Genomic DNA, 13,739 nt, shown 5'->3' with positions numbered 1-13,739 from the left:
TGCAAAGTATAGCTCCTCTGTAATCCATTTATGTATGTGAGTTCTTACCAACTTCTCTAAAATCTTCACAACCAATCCAGAGATACTGATAGGTCAGTAGTTAGATACATCATTTTATCAGTTTTTGCATTATCCTCGTACAATAGGCCTATCATGCATTCTTTGCATTCCTGTGGGATCTTTCATGAGCTTACACTCAAATTATACTACCAGGTCAAGGGGCCTTAGCCAGTTTGATTGAACATTCCTTTAGTATACGAGGTGGTATCAAAAAGTTTCGAGACTAGCTCTGTTTACAAGAAATTACTTTATTTATCTACATTTACACACTATCACCTTCAAAATAGTCCCCTTGCATATCAATACAGCACTCCCAGCATTCTTGCCACTTCTGGAATGTGTTCTGGAAGTCTTCTTTTCAAAGCATGTCAAGCACTTTCTGCAATTCGTGCTGGATCTCCGCAGTGGTGTCAGAACGGTGACCTTTGAGCTGGATCTTCATCTTTGGGAAGAGGACGAAGTCTGCAGGAGCCAAATCTGGTGAGTAGGGTGGGTGCGGAAGTGAGATCGTGTTGACCTCTCTTCACATGCGAGAAACTCGCATGTGAAGAGAGGTCAGTGACAGGGTGCATTGTCATCGTGGAGCATCCAGTTTTTCACGTGCCACAGATCTGGTTGCTTTCGCCGAATGTCCTCCCTCAGATGCCTTAAAACCTGGCAGTAGAACTTGCTATTGATGGTCTGGCCCCCTGAGGACGAATTCTCTATGCACAATGCTGTGAATGTCAAAAAAGACGATGATGCACTTGGTCGAGCTGTGGACCTGCTTCGCCTTTTTCGGTCGTGGAGATGATGGGCTCTTCCACTGTGAAGACTGTTGCTTCGTCTCAGGGTCGTACCCATATACACCCAAGTTTCGCCACCGGTAATGATCCTTGACATGAAGGATGGGTCATCCACGCCACGCTGACGAAGTTCTTGGCAGACTTTGACGCGGTGTTCCTTTTGCTTCTGGGTCAACAGCCTGGGGACGAGCTTGGCAGCAACACGGCGCATGTTCAAATCACACGTGAGGATTGCCTGGACTGTTCCGTATGACACACCGACAATGGCAGCAATATTGTGGAGTGTTCTTCGACGATCCTTATGCACAAGTTGCTGAATGGTTTCAACATTTTTGGGGGTTGAGTTCGTTGAAGGTCTTCCTGATTTCTCATCATCTTCCAGTGATGTTCTTCCCCCTCTTGAAGCACACGTGTCACTCAAAACACCTCGAACGACTCATTGCTGCATCACCGTAAACTTGCTGAATCATGTCAAACGTCTTTGTGGCAGATTTGCCCAGTTTCATGAAGAATTTCACGTTTGCTCTTTGTTCTAACTTGCTGTCCATGATGAAATCGCAGATGTGGTAATGCAGGTGGTCAGAATAGCATCAGTTGCACAGCTCCCGATGTACACAGGACGATGTCTTTTGGCACACTGACTTATGAAAGTAGGTGCTCCCTGTGACTGTGCGTGCAGCCTTGTGCTGCCATCTGTTAGCGTGTTACAAACCTAGTCTCGAAACTTTTTGATACCACCTCGTATGTGCAGTCTGATAAGGCATTTGATATCCCATCTATCCCTCTTGCTAAATTCTTATCCAGTCTATGAAACTCCTTCCTTCTCATACATCTCTATCTCTTTATACAAGGGAGTGGTAACTCTGTGTGCCATGTTACATACACTAGGTTAATAGCTCTTAGTAAAGTGAGCAGTCATTATTTGAATAATCACATCTGCTTCTGACATTACTATCTGCATTCAGTAAAATTATTTTTTCCACGTTCATTCTTTGTTTTACTTGCAGCATAATGATAAAATTCTTTTTGGTGTATTTAGCCTACACAGCTAGTTTCTTTTCATATGCTGACTTAGCTTTCTAGCAATACTTTTAACTTTTTTGGACTGCACTTTATATATTTCATGATTCTTCTCATCCTTATTCTCATGATATTGTTTTCACATCATCTTATTATTGGATCTCTTGCATTAATAATAAGGTTGCACATCTGTTTCACTCCCACTCTGTTCTTTGAACTCTAGGGACACATTCAGATATGGCATCATTTCAGCATCTTTCCAAAGTTATATATATAAAACTGAATTCTGTATGACATATTACTGAAAATGAAGGAGGAGGAGGGAATTAATATATTTATTTATATTTAAACCTCTTTCCAGTTATTCTAATTTAAGATTGCTTAATACATAAGGCAGCTGATTTATTAAAATTAGCTGAATTATGCTGACTTATGTTTCAGCTAAAATGCATATACGAATGAAAATCATCAGGTGCTATATATACTCTTCCTGAGGATGGCTGTGTTGTAACACTGGAAATGTTAAGAATGTTGTTAGTAATAATTTAAAGTTAAAATGGCACAAATTCCAGTCAATCTTTTTATGTAATTTTCACCTGCAGAAGGTTGCAAATGTATAGTGATTAGTACTGTGGGTAAGCTATTTTTTTTTAAAATAAATTTTTAATTAATTGTTATGATCTAGAAACCTTGCTCTGGTGACCAAACACCACAGTCTGCAGTCCCACTTACTGGAAGCCTCAAGTGGCTTTTTCAAGCGACTTCAAGCCTGCAGTGACTGGGGCATTAGTCTCACACCAGGCAACAAATTCTGTCTCTTGCTGAAGGATATTCACAAACATCCATATCCACATCAAGATTCAAACCTGCAGCTGGTTGGCTGGAGAGCTGGTGTACAATTCACTCGACTATCCAGGCTGGTATAAATCAGTTATACAAGTTTTAATCATTTGCCTTAATGGGGTGGGGGAGTTAAGTCTTACTTGTTGGCAATTCATAACTGTATTTTTTAAGAAAATTACAATGCAGACTAATATATTAACTAAAATAAATTTAATTAATACTTTGGCAAAGTCAACTTGCCATCATCAGGGAACAAAATATAATAAGATATGTGCATACAGGCACTACAGTAAGTAATGAAGGTGAAGAAAGTTAACTGAGAGTAGGCCTGAAGTCCTAAATAGTTTCCCCTAGTGGGCTAAATTGGATGTCCTTGGCTTTTGGGTTGAAGTACTAACAATATATTCCATATATTCAAGGCACATCTGAAAAACTAACAAAAATCTTAAAAAAATACTACCTTTCAACCACTTACAGACCATATAAAAATTAGCATCCCTTTATCTGCTCCACCAAAGAAGCCACAGTCCCTAGACCTCCAGTTGTTTACCAGGTCCCTTTTAGTTGTAAACTATCCTACTATGGCCAAACAGGCAAGACAGCCAACATCAGAATTGCTGAACATAAGAACTATATTAATTTCCACCACTACAGCCACTCAGGAGTTGCTCACCATGCTTTGGACACTTGCCATAGAGCACACTAATCCATCGCAGCAGATATAAATGCAAAAGACTTTCCCTCGAATCCTCTTCTGCCTTAAGAAACTACCCCTAACCTCAACAAATTTGGTTGCATGAAACTATCCCAACTTTGGGAAGCGCTCATCCTCCATACTTCAACCCAACAGGCCTACTCTCAGTTAACATGCTTCGTCATTACTTAGTGTAGCACTTGCACACATATCTTATCTTATTATATTTTGTTCCCTGATGATGGTAAGTTGATTTTGCCAAAATATTGAAAATATTAATTAAATTTTGATATATTGGGTCTACACTGTAATTTCCTTGAAATATATATATATAAAAAGTTATGATTTCTGTCAATTCAGATGTCATCTAAATTTGAGATTTTCATTGCTATTTCTATAACTCTTGTTAAGAAATAGCAGTTGAGTCCACAGTTCTTCAGGTGATTCAAAATTTAAACAGCCACTTGAATTTCCATCAATCTTGAAAAGTTTAGTTACAAATATTGTACTTGCCATTACAAGCAAGATAATAATAAGTGCCGTATAGTCAGTGCAGTAATAATTCAAATGATTGAGTACTATAGAAATTAAACAAATGTTTATTATCTTAAATGTATGGATTTTTCCCTTCCAAATATTTTAAATATAGTGTGTTACGTTTTATTCATTATTGGCTGATACTACAAATAAATCCAATGGTTCTAAGAAAATTCGCAACATTTACGGCGTAAGATATTTTGCATTAATTTTTGTAAATAATCAATGGATGATAAAGGTATTATAAATTCATTAATTTTTATTAAGATGAATGTCAGTGATACATAACATAATGAAATCATTTAAAAATTGTGCAAATTAAAAGAGATTCTGCGTAAATAATTAACTTTTTGCTGCAGATTGTCAATTCAACAAATCCATCAGTAACATCGCTCATTGGAAAAAATGCTAATGCTGTGAAGCATTTAATTTTTGTGTTAAATTCACCATCTGTTTGATAGCGTAACTTCAAAACAATGGCAACAATTTTGCTATATAGATTTTGTACCATATGAAATAAACAACCTGTTATAGTTGTTGATGTAAATATGTTAGAAAAAGCATTGATAGTCGCTTTCTTGAAGTCGACCATTAATGTTTCGGGATCTAATGATGAACGTATGCACTTTAAAAAAGGCACTGAATAATCTGCTGTAAGTTAATTCTGATTTGCCAGGAAGCAAAGCAAAAAGCTGCCATGGAATCCTTAGAGGTTTCATGGCAGTCCCATGCCTCGATAAAGGAGGAGGGTTGGTCAGATGAGTGTCAATGCTCTGACCATAAAGAAAAAACACGATTGTTATCTGATACATATACAATCAACAGCTACAACATGCCAGCTCGGACGTTGCCCGGATCAACAAGGTCCGTGATGCCAATCGAGCGATATGGGGGGTTGGATCAAAAAGTGGGATACCGAAAGGAAACTGAAACTAACAGAAGTATTATCAGTAGGAACATGGAATGTATGGACACTTTGGATGGCAGGAACACTAGAATTAATTTGCGAGGAAATGAAGAGATATCAGTGCGATATACTAGGACTGGCAGAGTTATGATGGACATCAGCAGGAAAGATAAATAGATGCGAAGTCATATGGTCATGGCATGACACCAAGCATGAAGCAGAATTGGTTTCCTTCTTAACAAAAAAGCTAGAAAGGCACTCTTAGACTACAAACCAGTCAATGAACGAATTCTAGGAACAAGATTTCAAGAAAAACCATTTAATATATCAATAATCCAGATATATGCACCCACATCTGACAGCACAGATGAGGTTATTGACTTATTTTACAAAGATCTGACAGAGACAATAGAAACAAGATGTACTAATTATTGAAGGACATTGGAATGCCAAAGTCAGAATATATAATGATGGTTGGGAAAGAGCCATAGGAAAATATGATTTTGGAGAAAGAAATGAAAAAGGTGAAAAAATGTTAGAATCTGCTGTGGACCACGATATGATGATCTGTAACACAAGATTCCAGCAAAAGGAGTGTGGAAAATGGATGTGGCGATCAAATGATAGGAAAACCAAGAACATGATTGATATAATTATGATTAAAAGAAGATGGGTAACATCAGTACAGCAGTGTCAAATTTTTCAAGGAGCAGATTTTCGGATCATAGTTTAGTGATTGCAAACATGTTGAAATTAAAAAAGAAAATATAAACCGCATCATCAGAAACGAAGAGAGCAAGAACAAGTGAAGCAGAAATTGGAAGAAGGTACAGAACAGTGTTAGAGGAGAAACTTAAAAGTGTGGACAAAGAAAAAACATCAAATCTAAGAGTGAAAGGAGTAATGATGGCGATTGAAGATGCGTTTGAAGAAACAGTACCAGAAGAAGAGAAGAACCAAAAGAAATGGATTAGACAAGAAACACTGAAGTTAGTACAGGAGAAAAGAATGTTGAAGATAAGAAGGAATACCTCAGAACAAATAGAGGAGCAATATAGAAGAAAGTATAATGAGGTGAAAAAAGCAGTCAGCCAGATAAGATGAAATGGTTAGAAGTCCAATGCAATAATATGGAACAGTACTATGGAGATCATAAAACTAGGGAGGTGTACAAAATGATTAGAACTATTAATAGAAGGTGGCAACCAAAACAGGATACAGTTAAAGATGAAAAAGGCAAAATATTAATGAATAAAGATAAAATTGTACAGTAATGGACAAGATACTGTAGTGAGTTATATTAAAAAAGCTAGATTTAGATAGCGTTGGGAAACTGACTGAAGAATTGAAGCAGATATCACCACTAGGCAATGAGTATGATACGGAATCGTTCGATTGGTATCGCGGACCTTGTTGATCCTGGCGAAGTCTGAGCTGGCATTTTGTAGCTGTTGATCATATATGCATCAGATAACAATCGTGTTTTTTCTTGACAGTCAGAGCATCGCCACTCATCTGACTGACCCTCCTCCTTTATCCTGGCTTGGGACCGGCATGAGATCCCTAAAGATTCCATGGCAGCTTTTTGCTTTGCTTCCTGGAAAATCAGAATTAACTTACAGCAGATTATTCAGTGCTTTAAAGAGTTTTTGTTCATCATTAGATCCCGAAACATTAATGGTTGACTTCGAGAAAGCAGCTATCAATGCTTTTTCTAACATATTTACATCAACAACTATAACAGGTTGTTTATTTCATATGGTATGAAATCTATATCGCAAAATTGTTGCCATTGTTTTGAAGTTACGCTATCAAACAGATGCTGAATTCAACACGAAAATTAAATGCTTCACAGTATTAGCATTTTTTCTAGTGAGCGATATTACTGATGGATTTGTTGAATTGACGATCTGCAGCAAAATTAATTATTTACGCAGCATCTCTTTTAATTTGCACAATTTTTAAATGATTTCATTATGTTATGTATCACTGACATTCTCCTTAATAAAAATTGGACTTTTTAATGAATTTATCATCTATTGATTATTTACAAAAATTAATGCAAAATATCTTAAGGCAAAAATGTTGCGCCGAATTTTCCTATGCCAAAAATGTTTATGGCGAATTATCCGTTCACGAAATCCAATTTATTATGTTATATATTTTTGAAGGCGATTCCCACTTCCTCTCTCTTTTAAATCTGAAATGCAATTTCATGTCTCAGTATCAAGGTTAATTTGAATAAGTTCATATTCTTTATAAGTTTATTTGTGTCTTTGACATGTTGAGTTAGCCAGTGCTATGCAGAGGTGACAGGAATTTTCCCTTTCAAAAATTGGCTTTATTCATTTTGCAAGAGAGACAAACAAACTGTCCAGAAAATCCACTTAATTGACATACAAATCAGGCTCTACAGATAGTATTATTACCTTATTCATAACAGTAATTAGGTTTCTAGAAATAAAAGTATGTTACTTGTTATTGACAAGACATTGAATTTAACATGTTTAGGGAAAGATGAAATCTAAATTGGAGAAAAATGGAGAAACTTCCTTATTCTGATAGGCATTAATACAATCATTAATAGAAACAGGTGAAAAAACCTTGGTAGTTGGATTTGAAACTTGCATTTCAGCCATGTCACTAATTAGTTAATTATTTTGAAAGCATTTACTTATTTATACAAGTCTTTTTTTTTTTTAAATAGAGTGCTGAAAAACGCCTTGGTAGCATTGTATCCTTTCTTTCTATAATTGCACATCTGAGTTCTCTAGTCCATGGAAACAAAGCAGAATCACTAATTGAAAAATGGATATATTTGATTCTTCCTTGGTGCATGGTTCAACATTTTAATACCAGAGTTTATGCTCAAATGACATTATCTAAGTTACTGAAATTCTGTGAAGAAAATGACTGTCAAAGAATGTTAGATAAATTTCATCCAATTAGTATATGTTTAGCATCTACTGCCGAAAGTGGGTAAGTACTGAATGAGATTTTTTAACAACTCACAAGCTTATGTGCTTGGAAAATTGCAGTCATGTGTCATGTTTATAATTATTCATAAAGACAATTTGTGTACTGCCTTTTTATCTGTAAACCTAAAGTAGTTTAATCACAAATGGATTTTTTGCCTAATACGAGGGGGGGGGCTGAATTGTTCAGTTAAATACCTAGAACAAAAATGACTGCTTTGTACAACAAGGGAGAAACTTTTTTTCTCAGAGTGTTGTAACAAGTCTATAACACTTTGTGGGGAATATGTAGAATAATGTGTAAGTTACATGGTTCTACCTCAATTCATGGTAATTATCACAACATTTCAGCACACCTTTATATATATACAGTCAGAACTTAAATTGACTATTTTAATGCCATTGTAGCTTTTTTTTTTTTTTTTTTAATTTATTGACAGCAGATGTTTGTACACTTGTGCTAGTAGCAAGATGTTCATGCATTGTTATTTAGATGCAGATATGGAAATGTCTTTAGTTTTCTGAAAACAGGAAGGACTCTAGGAACAGTATTGACAGTAAGACATTGAAGTGGAACAGTGGTGATAATGATCACAACTTTTGGTTTCTATGGAACACTGATTTAGAAAATACATATGAGCTATACATCAAAGATTGCTATCACCATTTCCTGTGATGTATTCTTGAGAGTTTTCTGTGGACTATGATAGTCCTGTACAGTCACCATTTTATTATTAGTTTCTATCAGCAATTTTATTCCAGAATTGTTTGATTATTTGTTAGATTTTTAATTTGTTTAACTTGATCCCTTTTGTGCCCTATATTTTAGTCAGATGACTTCATCAGTATTCAGCAATATCGTGGTGTTTGATATTCTTATGAGATTGCTTTATGATGTTTTTACCTTAAACATCTATTTTTGCTAATCTTATGTTCTGTTCTTTTTAAATGGTCATACCCTCCTCACTAGATTAGCTGTGAATGCATATTAATAATTTCTGGTCATTTTCTAATACCTTTATTTTTAATGTCTTTGCCAGTGATAGTATTTTTCAATTTTCTCATTTACCTTAAAACTTTTCATATCAGTACTCTTTAGTCTTTGATCAATTGTCTTTTTCATTTTATTCTTGAATTATTATTCTTCTTGAAAATTATTATTCTTGAATAACATGACCTTATCACTCGAGCATTCCCAACTTCTGGGGGGTAAACTGAACACTGAGTTTGTTGGCACTGGAAGGATACCATTAGGATTAGAAGAAATTTATTTTACTATCTGAATCACTTAAAATTTTATTTTATTTTACTTTTTTATGAAGTTTATGCATATAAGAGTATGCATACTTTTAACTGACTACTGATTTGCAGATCAAAACATTTATCTGCTACTCAGTAGGAAACAGAAATTCTGCACAAAAGTTGCTTTTGGTGTGCAGCTAAAGGTGAAAATCCAAAAAGAGGGAATTTTTCTGTTTAAGTAGTTCTTCAAAAATTTCAAATTGCACCTTTTACCATATTTGCCCCAGAATATATCACTTTGTATGTCTTGGCAACTCTTAGCAAAGGTGTCTAAAGCTTCCAATTTAGGTGTTGTTCGGCATAGATTAAAATACTATTTGGGGAAAAAAAAAATATATATATATATATATATTTATTTATTTATTTATATATAGCAGTTATGAACACTTCCATATATTAACTCTGTTTCCATAAAACTAGCAAAAATGCTTAAATAATGTAAAGTCAAAGTAGTATTTATCTCCTTTATCAAGATGAGATCACTACTCCGATCCACAAAACCTTGACATAGCCTACTTCATTATCTGGATATTTCTTGACTATGGTGCGATTGCCAGTCATCTTGCTATGGACAGACAGAAAAATCAATTGAACAATGTATTTGAAGAACATATTCGAGATATTGAATACCATAAGGGGGAAGCCTCAGCTTTGTCATCGCATGTGCTCTCTTCAGCTGACCTGCAAGATACTTTGCAAATGAGTCATCAAGTTTTATGGGATAAATTGGAACTATTACACTGGTGCTATGATACAACAGAGAGAATAATCTGGGAGTCTTTGGAAATGGCATTAAATCTTAAACATCTAAATATTAACCCATATATCAACATATCTGAGTACCTAGCCTTCATTAGCCAAACATGTGCACATGAATGTGTAAACATGCACGGCATTCTGAACAATTAGAAATATTTTAAAATAACACCAGTCTCTTTTATAATGGCATCACATTTGTCACCTTTGTCAGTCCTTACTGTTTTGTTTACCAGTTTGTATGTTCACACCTGAAGAAATGCAACACAGTTAGGATGAAACGTCGTGCTATCAATTAAAATAAATGTTGTCATCTTATTGCAGGGGTCCACTTTATAAACTCTTAGTCATATACTCATGAATCAGCAAAGTCTACATACTTATATTGATTCTGATTTCTAACTAGATTATCAGGCTAAACTTGTGGTTTCAGTACATTTTAGTTCTGCTGAGCTTTTATCATAGTGGATGATTTATTAACATGTTTGGCCAGGTGATGTGGTTAGACACCATGTGACTTACTGTAGTTCTGTTATACAGATTTGGGCCTTTGTTAGATGAGCTGGATATGCTAGTCAAATAAAGCATTAAAATGCACCATTAGACATGAGCAAACTCTGGTGCACTAGCATTAAGGAATACCTTAGGTGCAAATGATTTTCTGATCTTTCACTGAAATAAGATTATAGACTTTGAGTGCTGTAAAATGTCTGCTGTTTAACAATACCAGAATATTCATCATCATATTTCAAAATGATGATGAGTTTGTTTTTAGGAGGACTGCGGTCCTCTAATAGTACTATATCCATTAATTATTTAGATAAAAAATCATATATAAGCTGTTTCATACACTATTTATATAAAAGTATAGTGAATAAATGCATGTTATTCAATACTTTTTTGACAATGGAAATCAAAATGAAAACTAAATTTAAAGAATGTAACCTCTTTCCATATTGTTTTAAATTGACTTTTCTGATCTAACCTATGCCAAATGGAAATCATCATGTATGCATAACTGTTGTTTGCTGTGGTTCTTTTAGGACTTAAATTAATATGAAGAAAATTAAATGGACTTACTTTCTTTTTTCTGAAAATTTATAATTAGCAAAGCATGTTGGCTTAATAGGCTAGTTTTTCATAAATGATGTCAGGACACCAGTACTATTCTTACGTGAAAATAAAACTGAAGTTTTGGCCAACAAAAGTTTATTGCATATAGAAATTGACGAGTTCAGCACTAGTGTGGACATTACTCATTGAACTCCTCAAAACAATAATGCTATTGATGCTTTACAGAAAAAAAAACTGAAATTATAAATCCACAATTATGGTCTGTTCTTTATAACATAACATCTCTGAAATTGCAGCCAAAACTGCAGGTTAAAAAAACCAATTAAAATTAATTAGCACTACTACTAGCAGAAGAAACTGTTAATGTCCTCAGTTAAAGGCACTAATTTTGTCATTGCCTCCCAAATTAAAAATCGTTATGTTCATTGAATATAGATATGCAATCTGCCTTGCCACCTACAATTTCTAACAATGCGCAGTTAGATATAACTGAGCATTGTTAATTCAACAACATCTCTACTCAAGCTAAACATCCTAAACTTAATATTCCACAAAAAAGAAGTAGCAACTCTTGAAAACTCTACCCAGCAACAAGAAGAAAGATTATTATAACCGAAGCTAATAAAGGAATGGTCATAATAAATTAAACAGAATGGACAAAAAAAAAAAAAACCTAATGTTTTTGCACAAAGAAATCGCTAACAAGCCGAAACTTTACTATACTGAACTACCATAGATGTAGTATTATTGAGATTGAGACAAAAAAGACAATACCAAACTTAAAAATAAAGTTTCTGAATGATAATTTAAATAGTGATGTGGGCAAATTTTAGATTAGCAAATTGGACAGTGACATATATTTGTATACTTGGTCTTCCTACACAGAAGGCTCTAGTAGGGAAAGGGCAGATTTTTTTAAATTTATTTTTTTAGTCATGAGTGCAGCTGATGAAAGGAAAAGCTGGTTCTCATTAGAGAATAAAACTGCACAATAGGAAATCAGTCCCAAATATAGAAATGTTTTTTTGGGGAAAAAACAAACAAACAAAACACTACTAATATTAATGTTAAGTACTTGCAAGACTTCATTTCAGGATGTGGACTAGTCAGTTATTAACATTAAAATATATGCATAAATTCACATGGAGAGAACACATAAATAAGAACAGTCTTATCAGATATATTATTGTTGACAGCAATATCTTTAGACTGATTCAGGATATAATGATGAAGTTGTATATAAGGTCTCCATATAACTTGACAGCTGAAAAAATTTTTTCCACTTGGTTACAAAGGAAATTATACTGGACAAATTTTTTTTTGTTGTTTTAATCCTTTACCCAAGTGTAAGTAAACAATGTTTGCATATGGAATATGACAAGGTTACTCATATGAAGAGGCTGCCGCCTTCACATCATATGCCTCAGTATCCCATAATGTACAGTATACTCCTTTTTGAATATGTATGTTGCAGTGCATTATGGGAAAGGTCATCCAAACCATATCATAACCAGGCTGTATCACCATAATATGATGATACACCATTTTACCACTTGTTTATGAAAACTATGTGACTGGTATTGAATTAACCTCACAATCTTCCTGGATCTATCTGCTGCTAATGAAACCTCAATAGAAGTTGAAAGTGGTCTGGATAGTGACCCTTCCCATAATGCTTAGCAATATACACACTCAAAAGGGAAGTGTTTTGCATTATGGGATACTACGATATCAGCCTCCATATACAAGTAGTCTAGGAGCCTGATTTTGAAGATACTTCGCTCACAAACTTTGTTTGCTTATGCTTGGATATAGGATTAAAATAAAAATATAATTTTTTTGTATAGTGTAATTGATAGTGAAATAGAATACATGCTGCTAGGTTCAAAATGAAAACCTGCTTTAACAAAAGCAGAAATAAATGTCTGAAGAAATGTGATCTAAAAGTAATTTGGAATAAGATTTATGCCTACAAAAATAATCTGAACAGGAACTGTAGAATACTGACATCTTTCTAGGCCAGTTGGAAAGCAGTTAAAGACTCAAGTAAACCAATCGCTAAAAATATGGAAATATTGAACTGTTAAAATTTGAATTCAAGGAATTGTCATCTACTCTAGTGAAACTCTACAACAATGTTATCATTAAATCCATTCCAGATCAGTGGCTAAAATCAAAGGTAATCCTTTTACCCAAGAAAAATTGTTAAATTAGATACAAACAACTATAAGCCAGTTGGTTGTATTTCCCATAACTACAAGTTGTTCATTAATGTTATTTAAAATAGAATCTCAGCTCTCAACCAAAATCTTACTAACCTTATGAGCAAGCAGGATTTAGGGAAACCTTTCTACAGCAGACCACTTGCATACAGTATAAATTTAAATATATCAAATAATCCAAGCTGTTTATAACAAAAGTCAAATAGCAGAAATTAATCTTCCTTTCTTTGCACAGAAATAAAGGGAGATTACTTCCCATTTAATAAAAGTACTGCTATTTGTAACTTTAATAATAGACTAGATCTAGAAATAAAGACAAGAGTTACCAGAGCATGGAATAATTACTGCACATTAGGCTACTGAATGAAGATTGATTTGCCCATCTCTCAAGTTTAATTCTATTTTATTGCAAATTAACATATGGTGGCCAAATTTGATTTTTCAAAAAAAAAAAAAATCAAGAGCAGAAATTTAGAGTATGCTAATAAGTATTGAAGAGAAGTGTTTTGGGAAGGGGTGGGGGACATGGAAGATAAAAATAATCATGACAATTTTGTCCATGTT

At 34.3% G+C, this 13,739-nt stretch overlaps 1 protein-coding gene across 1 annotated transcript in view; it reads left to right on the top strand.

Moving 5' to 3' along the window:
• LOC150097598 (tRNA (guanosine(18)-2'-O)-methyltransferase TARBP1) overlaps positions 1-13,739 on the top strand; it is a 230,785-nt gene that overhangs the window by 175,206 nt on the left and 41,840 nt on the right. Inside the window, 1 exon segment of the mRNA XM_090406955.1 lies at positions 7,554-7,825. Within this exon segment, the coding sequence (XP_090263081.1) occupies positions 7,554-7,825 (272 nt within the window).

This window comes from Typopeltis vanoorti, chromosome 17 (genome assembly GCF_054136105.1).
Source record: "Typopeltis vanoorti isolate ZY-2024b chromosome 17, IOZ_Tvanoo_1.0, whole genome shotgun sequence".
Taxonomy (NCBI): domain Eukaryota; kingdom Metazoa; phylum Arthropoda; class Arachnida; order Uropygi; family Thelyphonidae; genus Typopeltis; species Typopeltis vanoorti.
Note: the sequence above shows the minus strand (reverse complement) of the source record. Positions and strands in the feature narration are given on the sequence as shown.